At 43.8% G+C, this 14,280-nt stretch overlaps 1 protein-coding gene and 1 pseudogene across 2 annotated transcripts in view; both read left to right on the top strand.

The window, feature by feature from the left end:
* The first annotated feature begins 419 nt into the window (after positions 1 to 419).
* Positions 420 to 1,908, top strand: LOC117357195 (annotated as a pseudogene).
* Positions 1,909 to 4,265: 2,357 nt separating this feature from the next.
* Positions 4,266 to 14,280, top strand: part of EFHC1 (EF-hand domain containing 1) — a 104,355-nt gene continuing 94,340 nt past the window's right edge. For both annotated transcript variants that reach the window (XM_033939090.1, XM_033939089.1), the window contains exons 1-3: positions 4,266 to 4,389; positions 7,704 to 7,925; positions 13,447 to 13,734. In XM_033939090.1, the coding sequence (XP_033794981.1) occupies positions 4,324 to 4,389; positions 7,704 to 7,925; positions 13,447 to 13,734 (576 nt within the window). In that variant the 5' untranslated portion in view covers positions 4,266 to 4,323. The remainder of the gene's footprint in view (positions 4,390 to 7,703; positions 7,926 to 13,446; positions 13,735 to 14,280) is intronic.

Consider the following 14,280-nt stretch of genomic DNA (forward strand, 5'->3'; position numbering starts at 1 on the left):
GTTAAGGTGGCCAAACAAGTTGAAAAGGTAACGGCAAAAGCTAGAAGGATGCTAGGTTGCATAGGGAGAGGTATGGCCAGTAAGAAAAAGGAGATATTGATGCTCCTGTATGTCGAGTCTTTTTCATTTGAAAGGAAGCTCTGGAATGAGAGGGGATAGGATGAAGTTAAGAGGTGATAGGCTCAGGAGTAATCTAAGGAAATACTTTTTTACAGAAAGGGTGGTAGATGCATGGAACAGTCTCCCAGAAGAGGTGGTGGAGACAGAGACTGTGTCTGAATTCAAGAAAGCCTGAGATAAGCACGTAGGATCTCAGAGAGAGGAAGAGATAATGGTTACTGCGGATGGGCAGACTTGATAATAATAATAATAATTTATTTCTTATATACCGCTATACCGTGAAATTCAAAGTGGTTTACATGAGATGCAAGGTGAGAGAAACTTGCGGTTGGTGCTTGAGATACAAGGTGCAGGAATATACAATCAGTGCTTAGGATACAGGTGAAGAACATTCGATCTGGAATTTGATCTAGAATTCGATCTAGGATTCAATTTGGCCTTTATCTTCCATCATGTTTCTATGTTTCAAGTACAAAGTTAGGACCTCTGCTAATGCACAATAACATGATTTATGTATTTAGCTTATTTTGTAACTGTCCTGTAGTTTCTGCACATGGCAGACATGTTGTGTTCCCCCATTAGGGGGTGCAATATTTGCAGTGCTGCCTTTTCACAAATATATTTGATTTGAATTGTGGAAGCTAATGCTATTTTGGTTTGACATTAACTAAATAGCTTTCAACTGCCTTTTTTGTCTAGTGATGCCACTGGTTATATACCCTACACCAGTAGTCTTCACTATTTTTTAAGTCGGTGCCACTTTGGATCTAACTAAGCTGAAGGAGAGCTTGCCAATATCTTCCAAAGTGTGGCCACAATGTTGCTAACCAGCAGGTGTCAATTGCATACATCCCCACCAGCCCTTTTTAAAGAAATGGGCCTTTCCAAATACATTCTTTTTGCCTATTGAGAGATGTTTTGTCTTGAAGAGTGTGCCTCTTTCCCCATCCACTTCCCCCTTTCTGTAACAAGCTTGGGTAGAAAGATGGTGAGGGCCATTCCAGAGATCTCCAGAAAGGGCCTCTGGGAGCAGGGCCGGATAAAAGGTTAGGCCCATTAGGCACGGGCAAGCAAAACCAAGGGTGCCACAGTGAAACTGGCTGATTTCGGGCTGGCCACAGAAGTTTAGGGGGACCAATAGGCATGGTTTGGATTTGCTGGTACTCCAGGTTACCTTTCCCCTGAGGTCCTATGAAAAGATCCCTTTGGAAAACCTATGGCCATTTTGGCATGTGGGGTGATTTTATATATGTTACTAGTGGGCTACTCACCATTTTGGGATGAAGATCAACATCAATTGTATCAACAGGTCAAAGCAGGAGCATATGATTTCCCATCACCTGAGTGGGACACAGTGACTCCAAAAGCAAAGAACTTAAATCAACCAGATACTAACAATAAATCCTGCAAAGTGAATCACAGCTGATCAGGCTCTCAAGCACCATGGGCCTGTCAGCGTTCTACTATGGCCTCCATGATGCATAGACAAGAGACTGTAGAATGTCTGAAAAGTTCAATGCCAGAAAAAAGCTGAAGGGTGCAATCCTCACAACTATGTTGGTGTCCCGGAATTTCTCAGCTGCCAAGAGTCTATTGAACAAAAAGACAGATGGAGTAAAGGAACCACAAACAACTGTTGTTCACAATGCAACTGATGGCATTAAGGGGTCAACCGAGAGCTGCAACACCACCACTGAGGATGAAGATGTGAAAGTGGGCAAAAAGGAGATTATCAAGATAACTGAACAGCTGATAGAAGCCATCAACAACCAAGAGAGAAAGAGATAATGGTTACTGCGGATGGGCAGACTAGATGTGCCATGTGGCCTTTATCTGCCGTCTTGTTTCTATGGTGCCAGGCCTTGGAGCACCCACTTAGGGGCTGCACTGCCGACCTGGGACAGGGTGACAGAAGGAGGAAAGGGAGCAGAGGGGGAGAGAATTGCTGCACCCAACTGGAGGGAGAAAAAGAGGGGGGAAGGAAGATGAGGGAAGGGAGGGAGAGATGCCAGGGAAGGAGGAAGGTATGCCAGACCAAAAGGAAAGAGGAGATGTCAGATCATGGAGGGGGAGGGAGACATGGAAGAAAAGGAAAGGAGAGAGATGCCAAGGAATCAGGGAAGGAACAGAAATGCCAGAGCATAGGGGAGGTGGGAGGTGACAGAGAGAGAAAAATGGAGAGGTGGCAGAGCTGAAATCAATCATGTACAAAGGAGAGATGGGGCACAGGATAGACAGTTTATGGAAGGAGCATAGAAAGAGGGAAGATGCCATATGGAACGGGGAGAGGGGGGAAAGTGGATGAAAGGGGCAGAGAGAAAGGGCACACAATGGATGGAAGGGGTTGATGGTGCATGGAAGAGAACAGATGCTGGCTAGAAAGAAGAGAGTGAAGACAAGATGATTAAAGCAGAAATAACAAAAGTTAGAAAAGATTTGTTACTTTAAAATCAAATAGTATTGTAGTTGTATTGATAAAACTTTTATAAACAGAAAATAAGGTAATCTTTTTATTTGACTAATTTTAATATTTTTTACTAACTTTAGAAACCAAAACCCTCTTTCTCAGGTCAGGACAGTATAATGTAAGAGCAGTATACTATATTGACCTGAAGAAGGAGGCTATGGCCTCTAAAAGTTAGGGCCTCTTCTATCAAACTGCGCTAGCAGTTTGTAGCACAGGGAGCCATGCTGAATTGCCTGTGCAGCTTCCAACGACCATAGAGTTCCTATGAGCGTCGGGAGCAGCGCGAGCTATTCAGTGTGGCTCTCTGCGCTAGAAACTGCTGGTGCAGTTTGATAGAAGAGGCCCTTAATTGAAAAATGGATTAGTCCAATAAAATGGTATAATCTTATTTTCAATTTGTGTTTTATTTCTATTTATTAATTTGTAAAGTGGTGATTGTCAGTTTCTTCATTTATTATGAACCCCATGGGTTACAGTTGGTTGATGTAGAGTGAGGCAGTTGAGAGGAGTTGCAAACTTGATTATTAATTTAGACTTATGTTTCGGATAGTATTACTGCTTTACAATGCATTTGAATACTTTTATATATGTATGGAAAGGGTTCAGAATTAAAGTCCTGGGTAAGTAGATGGGAAGGGAAGGAAGGGGGATTTGTTCAGAGATGTTTGGTATGCTAATCTTTATTTGTTTTGAATTAAAAAAAAAAGAAAGAAATACAAGTGGAAATAAAGAAGTAAATAAGAAAACAGATAAATGGGGGTGGGGCAGGGGGCGGAGCAGGGCCAGGGGGGCCCAGTGTACTTGTGTGCCTAGGGGCCCTCGAAGAATTAATCCTGCCCTGTCTGGGAGTGCCCCGGGCCTTGCACTGAAGAGCACTACCCTACACGCTTTCCCAGCTCTTTACTATAGATCTATACTGTATTTCATTTTCCTACCATAGAGATTAAATAACTCGGAAGCTTCCTCGTTATCTTTAAATCTAAGGTCTCCAAATAAACATTTACAAGTGCTTTATACTCCTAAAAGCAAGCTTTAGCATTCACAGGTATTTGTACTTATGTTAAAATATTTGCTTTTTCCGTGATCCAGCTACCTAAATACGCTACAGTTTGTTTCAGATAGCAAATGTTTCTATAGGATTATTATTCTTTTTGTTGATTATCGTAACTTGTGGGGTGTTCAAGATCATTGGGACGTTATAAAAGTAAGTTGATAAAGAACACAGACAGGTCCAAGTACATAACTGTTCCTTGGAGCAGGACTTCCATAACCTGGCCGGGTACTCTCCAGCCACCCCAGCATTAAGGGCCTGAACAACGGATGAAGAGATAAATTTGCCTGCAGTAATCCATCATAAGCAAATCAATTTCACTGTGGATATTCGGAAACTCCCATTGGCTGCAGGGTTACTAAGGAAGCTTTGTGTGACAATATATAGAGAAAAGAATGTCTGTCATCGCATCGTCCCTGCAATGATCCCAATGTAACTCAAAACCCCACGCATATTTGTCCCTTTCCTTTCCTCTAGTAGTGTATACACTTCAGCAATTTGTGGTTCTTCCTGCACTGTTTCCAGTTCAGCTACTGTGCAGCAGAACCTCTAAGCGGCGTTCCAGGGCGCTCCGCCTTCTCGCTTTAGAATGTTTACCGTTGCCATGGAACTGGGCGGCGCTCCGTTTCCAGGCGACGGGCCACGCCGCGCTGGGTGACAGCCGGAGAGCGAGAAGCGCTGGGTCATGGCCGGCGGGTACCAGGCGCAGGGGCTGCCGTTCCTGCCAGGCAACACGTTCAGGGATCCCACGGTGAGTGTACGCCATTTCCCTATCGTTTTCCATACTCTCCGCCTCTGAGGGCCGAGAAAGGCCTTCCTCTACCTGCGACAAAAGAGGAGGAGGGGAAGGCTCATCAGAGGCAGTCTGGTGGGGGAAACCTTTTCAAGCACTTTAATGAGCTATTTATGAGAATCTAATTACTGGACCAATCACAATATTAGCCAACGATAAATAAAAGTGAGTAAACAAGTTAAGGCAATACCTTTTCAGAACTGCAAAGTTACCCAGTCCTAGTTCTGAACTTACATCCTGAAGCAGTGTGGGTTTTATAGTCCCTCATTCTACCCACTCAAATTCAATAATTTAACACCATAGGCTTGGCAGAAAGTCAGGACCAACCTTAAACCTCCCCCTTTGAACTGGTTAACTTGCCACTTCTGCCTTTTTGTTGGGCTAATACATTGGATCTCAAGCCAATTCTCGGGATACATTCAGCCAGTCATGTTTTCAGGATATCCCCAATGAATAGGCATGAGATAGATTTGTATGCACTGACTATATGCTATGTGAAACTACCTTATGCCTATTCATTGGGGATATCCTAAAAATTTTGGCTGGATGCGCCCCAAGGATTGGGGTTGGGAACTGCTACCTAATGAACACGTACAGAAAAGATACTTCTACTACTACTAATCATTTCTATAGCGTCAAAACATAGTTTAGTTTTCAAGTTTTATTAGGATTTTTATATACCGCCTATCAAGGTTATCTAAGCGGTTTTTACAATCAGGTACTCAAGCATTTTTCCCTATCTGTCCCGGTGGGCTCACAATCTATCTAATGTACCTGGGGCTATGGAGGATTAAGTGACTTGCCCAGGGTCACAAGGAGCAGCATGGGGTTTGAACCCACAACCCCAGGGTGCTGAGGCTGTAGCTTCAACCACTGCGCCACACACTCCTGCTCAAAAGAGTCCCTGCTCAAAAGAGCTTACAATCTGCTCAAGACAGACAAGAAGGTGCACCAATATATAGTGCTCAGGTGGGGGTATTACAGAGGAAATGATATGACGGATATTGGTGCTTAGAATGTGGGTTGGAGTTTGGAATTAAAAGCATCTTCAAAGTGGGCTTCGAATCTGGATTTGAATACTGCCAGAGAGAAAGCTTGAAGTATTGAGTCAGGTAGTTTGTTCCAGGCAGAAGGGACGGAATCTGAAGTTGGCTGTAGAGGAGAATAAGAGTGCCTGGGGGGGAGTGTGGGGAGAGAGGAGAGATACTGAGGAGCTGCAGAGAGAATACTCTTGTAGGTCAATAAGAGGAGTTTGAACTATATGCGAAAATAAAGTTACTTGAGGAGAGGTGTAATGCAGGCACAGCAACACTGATGGAATATGAGGCATGCAGCAGAGTTCTGAACAGATTGAAGGGGAGAGATGGTTTAGCAGAAGGTCAGTAAGAAGCAGGTTGCAGTAGTCTATGTGAGAGGTAATGAGGGTATGGATGAAGGTCTTGGCAGTGCGCTCAGAAAGGAAGGGTCTGATTTTAGCAATATTGTAGAGACAAACGACAGGTTTTGGCACTGTTGGACATGTGACGAGAAGGAGAGAGATGAGTCAAAGATTACACCAAGGTTGCAAGCTGATGAGATGGGGAAGATGAGGATTTTGTTCACAGAAATAGAGAATGGGGTAGTGGTAAGTAGATGGGTGGGGATGGGATTAGAGGAACAGGTAGTGAGTTTGAAGGAGAAAAGAAAATGTGCAGTTTCCTCCTCAGTAATTTCAGGAAAGGAAGATAAGGCGGCAAGGGATGAGGGGGATTGGGAGAGAGGGCTGGGAGAGGTAGTTTGGTTGAGACCTCAAGGTTAATTTTGTGAACCTTGCTGGAGAAGTACTCAGCCATAGTCTGGGAGTAGAGGTAGAGTGACGGATAGAGGTAGGGGGATCTTGAGTAAGGAGTTCAGTGTGGTAAAGAGACGACAAGGGTTGGAGCCAAGAGAGTCAGGCAGGCAAGTAAGAGAATGGATTGGAAGGAGGTCAGGAATAATTTGAAATGAATGAAGACAGCATGAGTACGGGATTTGAAACAGAGCCGTTCAGCAGACATGGCACAGAAGCGTAAGTAGTGGATCTTAAAGTTTATCCAGGGCTGGTTTTGGGGCGCCTTAGAAAGCATGGGGTAGGGGAAGCAAGGATATTTACAAGGGGGTGTTGAAAAGTTCTCAGCCCAACTAACCAACTTCCTAAATTCTGAATGTTATTTTGTGACTGTAGCTGAAAAGAGTGTTATCTTATGTTGTTAAGTGCCAATTTGCAGAAACAAAATTCTGTGTTTTGACATTGTTTCTGATCATTAATCGAACTATACATACATGCATACAAAAGAAATAGCAGACATGGAAATCTCTCTCATGCATATTCATTAGGAACATCTTGGAAAGCTGACCCATTAGCAGCCCTCAAGGCCTGGAAATGAAGACTGGGCTTTTTGGGGGGTATAAACCATAATATTCAGCTATGTTGTATTATGGCAAAGACCATGTTCCTCAAGATTTCAACAATGAATATGCATGAGATTGATCTGCATGCACTGCTTCCATTGAATACAAATAGATCTTATGCATATTCATTGTGGAAATCTTGAATATCTGACTGAGTTGGTGCTCTTAAAGACCATGGTTGCCCACCATTGAATTATATTCTCCAGGTTGGAGGATTCATGGAGCACAAACCCACTCTATAAAGTGCAGGACTCACATCCAGTTGCCATGTTCTACATATTTTCACAGCTTGTTTAGTTTAATATAGTATCAGAACCTGAGCACCCGTGGCCTTGGCATTCATTCCCAGTACTCAAGGACTGCCAATGATCAGGTTTTCAGAATATCTATAATTAATTTACAGTAATTATAGCCCACATAGTGTATAGAATTCTAAGCAGGTTGCAAGTGATATATATATAATATTCATAAAATAGAGATTTTGGGGCCAAAAAAGTGGCCCAAAATGAGGTTCTTAATTTATATTTGAGTCCCCACCTGATAACAAGTGCTTTTGTCTTCCCACCCAATAACCAGTGGCTTTCCTGCTATTCCCTCTCTTCCCCGAGGTGTCAGCCAGTCGGCTCTATACCCATCCCCCCTCCAAGACCCACCATAGGCCTCTTTCCAGGCCTACCTTGCAGCCCTGGTGGTCCAGCAGTGATCTGGGGCAGGAGTGATTCTCCTGCACTGTTCCAAAAATGACTGCCGCAAGTTCCTGTGGCAATATCATGATGTTGCTGTGTAGTGTAGGAACTAATTTGTATATGCTTAATATTTTAACAGTTTCTCACGTTATTTAGAAAACAGCTTACCATCGCTCCCAGACACTGGGATTTAAGAATGGCTATATACGTGCTCGCCTCCCAACAGTGGGTATTGGACGTGATCCGATCACTGTGAACCAGCTGTCCCAAGCTGAACTAGATGAATTGGCGAATACGAGGCCAACGTTGACATATGGCCAAGCAAAGCAAGCACCACCATCAGATTTTGTCCCAGGTCATGTGGCCTATGATAAAAAGGTAAAGTGCAAACCCACGCCTGTGCTTGTTGAATTTTATAAATATGGAAGTAATTGTGTCTCTGAAATATATGCAGACTTTTCACTGTGTGCGTTTTAGCAAATTTTGAAAATGAAAGTTTTGGTATGAAAATTACCCTGGGAATTTATGTACAGTACTTTCAATTATATATGCTTTTTACTATGCACAAATATTTGGATAAATTTATGAATATATATGCTATACATATATATTTTCAAAAGTATGTCCATAACCACAAACTGCTTCCCAACTCTGCCCATGTGAATGCTTTTTCTCAGTTGGGATAAAGTTACACATGTACAGGCTATATACATATTACTTTACCCACAATTGGATGGTCATGTAATTTTATAAAAGCCTATGTCTGCACATAAAGCATTGCTTTACACATAAAAACACTTGAAAATTATCCTCTCTGGCGGAAAGGGCTCCTTGTATGTCGATTAAGGAGTGCAATTGGTTTAACTCTAGTTTTTCCAGGATCTTGGAGACAAAGGGTAGGTTGGAGACAGGTCTAAAGTTGCTGGGCACATTAGGATCAAGTGTAGGTTTTTTCAAGATCAGTCAGATGACCGCTGACTTCCAGTTTGCGGGCACTATACCTGTATGTAGAGAAGTGTTGATGAGAGGAAGGATGGAGTCTACAATGGTGTCTTTCACTGCCACTAGGAGGCGTGGTGGACAGAGGTTGTTGTAAAGTCTATTTTATATAGGCACTTAGGTGTCTATATTGCCTTTATAAAATAGGTACTTTTTGGACTTTTCACGTGAGCACCCTGGTAGAAAATTAGGCCCCTATATGCAATTATAGTAAACTCAGAGATATTGAGGACACTTCGGGCCTGATTCTCTAAAAGTGCGTCCCAATTTTAGGCAGCTGTAGGCGTCCTACAGCTGTCTAATCAGCCAATCGGGATGCACGTTTTAAAAAAAAAATGCTCCCCAGGCAGGCCGCCTATATTGAAGGCGAGGCCCACAAGACACCTAGGCCCTGATTCTGAATAGGACGCCCGGGAGAGGCGTCCTATTCAGAATCGGCCTAAACTAAACCCCGATTCTGTAACCGGCGTCCATGTTACAGACGCGGGTTAGAGAAACGGGTTAGATTAGACACGGCCCGCTACACTTATCGCGGCAAGGGATCTCTCTGCTGCTATAAGTATAGCGGGCCACAGCCCCCTGACCAGGAGGGTGCCCAAACCCTCTGCCTGAAGACACACCCCCCCCCACTACCGACCGCCCCCCCGACATTACCGACCGCCCCACCCCCCCCGACATTACCGATCCCCCCCCCCGACAATATCGATAGCTGGCAGGAGGGTGCCCAATCCCTCCTGCCCGAAGACGCACCCCCCCGGCGCTAACCCCCACTCCACCAAACCTGTTCTTAGAAGGATCTTGCACGTCTTGAGCCGGCAGGCACGCCTCGTCGAAATGAAGCAGGCCCGCCCCTTCCTGGCCCATCCCACCGAAGCCTAAGGCCTGATTGGCCCAGGCTCTAGAAGCCTGGACCAATCAGGCCTTAGGCATAGCGGGTCCGCCCATCCCCACTTAATCTAAGGCCTGATTGGCCAATCAGACCTTAGACTTAGTGGGGATGGGCGGACCCGCTATGCCTAAGCCTGATTGGTCCAGGCTTCTAGAGCCTGGGCCATTCAGGCCTTAGGCTTCGGCGGGATGGGCCGGGAAGGGGCGGGCCCGCTTCATTTCGACGAGGCGTGCCTGCCGGCTCAAGACGTGCAAGACCCATCTAAGAACAGGTTTGGTGGAGTGGTTTGGGGGTTGTTAGCGCCGGGGGGGGTGCGTCTTCGGGCAGGAGGGATTGGGCACCCTCCTGCCAGCTATCGATATTGTCGGGGGGGAGATCGGTAATGTCGGGGGGGGGCGGTCAGTAGTGTCGGGGGGGGGGTGCGTCTTCGGGCAGGAGGGATTGGGCACCCTCCTGCCAGCTATCGATATTGTCGGGGGGGAGATCGGTAATGTCGGGGGGGGGCGGTCGGTAGTGTCTGGGGGGGTGCGTCTTCGGGCAGAGGGTTTGGGCACCCTCCTGGTCAGGGGGCCGTGGCCCGCTATACTTATAGCGGCAGAGAGATCCCTTGCCGCGATAAGTATAGCGGCTGCGTCTACTTACAATGTAGGCCAGCATTTTACTGGCCTACATTTTAAGCTTCTCCTCTACTAGGGAGACGCGTAGGGCCGCCTAGGTTCAGCCTAAGGCCCACCTAAGGCCCTTAGACGAGCTTAGACATCTTGCGGGTCTCCCTAGGCTCCCGGAGGCGCCTTCAGGCTTGCCTGGGGAGCATTTTTTTTTTTTTAAACGTGCATCCCGATTGGCTGATTAGACAGCTGTAGGACGCCTAAAATCGGGATGCACTTTGGAGAATCAGGGCCTTCTTGTTGAACTATCTTCATAGTTAAATTATATTTTGAGAAGAAAAGCTATAGTTCTGGTGTAAATTTTCATTCTTTTTTAATTTTTTAAATTATATGTCTAAACAAAAGCAATAAATCTGTGTAATGACTATTACAACAGCTGCTGTAAAACTGACTATTCTATGGTGCATTTAGGCTTCTGTATCACTTAGTGCAGGCTGTAATATGTGGAACTCAGGATCCTTCCCTATGGTCTGAGAGGTGGGATAGAGAGCTCTTTCCAAACCCTATATAGGAGGGGGAAATTGAATTCAGGTCTGGGGATTCCTACTTATATAGGAGGGGGAAATTGAATTCAGGTCTGGGGATTCCTACTTATATAGAAGGGGGAAAGTGAATTCAGGTCTGGGGATACCTACCTAGAAGGAAAGAAGAATCAACGTAGACTAAGGGTTTCCAGGAAGAAAGAGATCCTACCTGAGCCCAAATTAGAGATAAAATTAGAAACAGAAAAATAAAAGCATGGAAACAAAATTCAGGTCCTAAGAGAAGAGGGGAGCCTTTGCATGGTGAGAAATAACACAGATTCCCTTCTTTCATTTTTTCACAGATTTTCATATATAGTACTGTACCTCTACACACATGGGGAATAGGGGTGATGTCTGGAAAGCAGTACTGTATATACTAATGCTCGAATTATGGGAAACAAGAGGCTGATTTGAATTTAGTGGCAAGCATGGATACATGGTTCATGGAGAACCATGTCTGGGATATAATTATACTGGGTTATAATCTGTTCAAGAAAGACAGGATAGGAAGAAAAAGAGGGAGTGTGTCATATGTTAAAGAACACACTAAAGCCACACAATTGCAGGATCAACAGGATAAGGTCATGGTCAATCTGGAAAGAGGGAATGGAAAATGTATTTACATTGGTTTGATATACAAGTCTCCTTCATAGACAGAAGTGGACAGAAATTTAATAGAAGATATTCAAAATATAGCTGAGAAAGGGGAAGTACTACTAATAGGGGATTTTAATATGCTAGATGTTAATTGGGGTATCCATATTGTGGGATCTCTTAGATGTAGAAGATCCTGGATTCTCTACTAGGAGAACAGTTCTAGCAGTTGGTAACGGAACCCATGTGGGATGAGGCCATACTGGACTTAGTTTACAAATGGAGAAAGTATTTCTGATGTTATAGTGGGTGATCATCTGGCATCCAGTGATCACCAAATGGTGTGGTTTAATATTAAGACAGGTGTAAAGAGGGCTTATTTGAAAGCAAAGTTTCTAGACTAAACTAGCTTTGTTGAGATGGGGATTACGTCAAGCAGTTGTCTGGATGGGAACATCTGGAAGAAGTAGGAAAGCAGTAGGCAAAACTGAAAGAAGCTATTGTAAGGGCAACAGACCATTTTGTAAGGAAAGTAAGTAAAAGTAAGGAGGCCGCTTAGGTTCTCAAAGATAGTAACTGAGAACGCAAGGAAAAAGAGGATAGTTTATGTAAACTACAAAAGATTGCATAAAGAAGATAGGCAAAAATATCTGAAAAAGTTAAGAGAGGCTAATCAAGTAGTCAGGAAAACAAAGATGCAACTAGAAGAAAAATGGCTAACAGTAAAATGAGGAAGACAAGACACTTTTTAGATATGCTAGTGAAAGGAGAAAGTGCAAAAGTGGCATTGTGAGACTCAAAGATGAAGAGGAAGAATACATAGTTGATTAAGATAATGCTGAATTGCTTAACAAATATTTCTATTCTGTATTCACAGTTCAAGCGCTGGGAGCAGGACCATAGAAGCCAAATGCAAATAGGGATTGAGGTGTAGTAGGTCCTGAAAATTTTTCAGAGGATTCTGTTTGTGAGGAACTAGCTAAGCTAAATGTGGACAAAGCGATGGGGCTGGTTAGTGTACATCCGAGGGTACTGAAGGAACATAGGGAAGTTCTGGTGGCTCCGCTGGCTGACCTATTCAATGCTTCTCTAGAGTTGGGAATGGTGCTTGAAGACTGGAGAAGGGCCTATGTGGTCCCTCTCCACAAAAGTGGAAGTAAGGAAAAAGTAGGGAACTACATTCCCCTAAGTCTGACATCTGTGGTAAGTAAATTAATGAAAATGCATTTAAAACAGAGAATAATGACGTTTCTGGAATCCAGCAGATTACAGGATCTGAGAAACATGGATTCAGTAGAGGCAGGTCTTGTCAGACATAAGTGATCAATTTCTTTGACTGGTTGACCAAAAAATTGGATAGAGGGAGTGCACAAGATGTAGTGTATTTAGATTTTAGCAAAGCCTTTGATACTGCTCCACATAGGGGTCTAATAAATAAACTGAATGCCCTTGGTATGGGCCCCAAAGTGACAGACTGGGTCAAGAACTGGTTGAGTGGAAGATGACAGATGATAGTGGTCAATAGAGATCGCTCTGAGGAAAGGGATATATTACCAGTGGTGTGCCTCAAGGTTCTCTTCTTGAACTTGTTCTTTGTAACATTTTTATAAACAATATGTCAGAGGATTTAATGCTCCGCGCTATGGTAGAAACCTCTACCACAGCTTAGTAAAAGGGGTGGAGGGTTGAATCTCTTGTATATTTTAACGAGGCAGATAATAAACCTACAAAGGATGTCTAAAATTTCACATTGTACGTATGTTAATGTAGGCCCATTTGCTGCTATTCAGCTTTATCAAGAGCTTATTTTAAGCTCATAATGTCACATATAGGGCTCCTTTTACTAAGGTGCGCTAATAAATTTAGCACGCTAAATGCTAAGAAGCCCATTTCATTCCTTTGGGCTTCTTAGCATTTAGCACATGTTAAATTCATTAGCGTACCTTATTAAAAGGAGCCCATAATAACTTCTCATTCCTCTTGAATGACTGTTTATTTATTTATTGTATTAAGGATTTATATACTGCCTATCAAGGGTTATCTAAGCGGTTTACAATCAGGTACTCAAGCATTTTCCCTATCTGTCCCAGCAGACTCACAATCTATCTAACTATCTATTGTTGTCCTCTAAAAGTGTGAGTAATCCTACAGAGATGAACATACATCAGTGACAGAAAAAGAGTTAGGTTTTCATTTTGCTGCTTAAATGTTTCCCAACATTGTAGGTCTTGAGGTTCCACGCCTACTTCCATGAGACTGTTCCCCTTTCCCAAATCGAACATTATAGGATCCGCCATGTGGTTCTTTACTATTTCCTGGAAGATGACAGCATGTTAGTAATTGAGCCACGAGTGATGAATGCCGGGATGGCACAGGGCAAGCTCATCAAGCGCCAGCGGCATCCTAAGAATGACCGTGGGGACCATTATCATTGGAAAGATCTGAATGTTGGCATTGATATCATCCTTTATGGCAAGACAATGCGCATTGTCAGTTGTGATAAATTCACACAGGTATGTTTAAGTTACAGCATAAATTAGCTATTGCATCTGAAAATGAAAGTGGCCTACTGGTCTATCCTATGGTTTGGACATATAGCATAGCTTCTGTGTTATAGTTTAGAATGGTAAAACCCACCTCCTCAAATGCTGTAATTTAGCACATATATTCTGTAATTCCTTAGTCGCCTTGAACCTGTTTAAGCATAGCACAACTCAACTCAGAAATACAGTGGTACCTTGGTTTACGAGCATGGTCCGTTCTAGGAGCATGCTCGTAAACCAAAACGCTCGTTTATCAAAGCAGAGTTCCCCATAGGATATAATGGAGACTCGGACAATTTGTTACTACTGCTGCCAGCGACCGACATAAACATAACAAAACTGGGGCACTGGGGCTCTTTCCACAGCCAACCCACCTCACTGGGGCCTTGCAAATTTAACTTCTTTTTCGTTTAGTGCTTACATTTCTCCTCCTTCATGCCGCAGTGCTCGTTCCAAGCTGCGGGCAACAGTTCCCATGTTCCCCCCACGGCCGACCCGGAAGCCTTCACTGTGCGC

Source organism: Geotrypetes seraphini, chromosome 3 (genome assembly GCF_902459505.1).
Source record: "Geotrypetes seraphini chromosome 3, aGeoSer1.1, whole genome shotgun sequence".
In the NCBI taxonomy this organism is placed as follows: domain Eukaryota; kingdom Metazoa; phylum Chordata; class Amphibia; order Gymnophiona; family Dermophiidae; genus Geotrypetes; species Geotrypetes seraphini.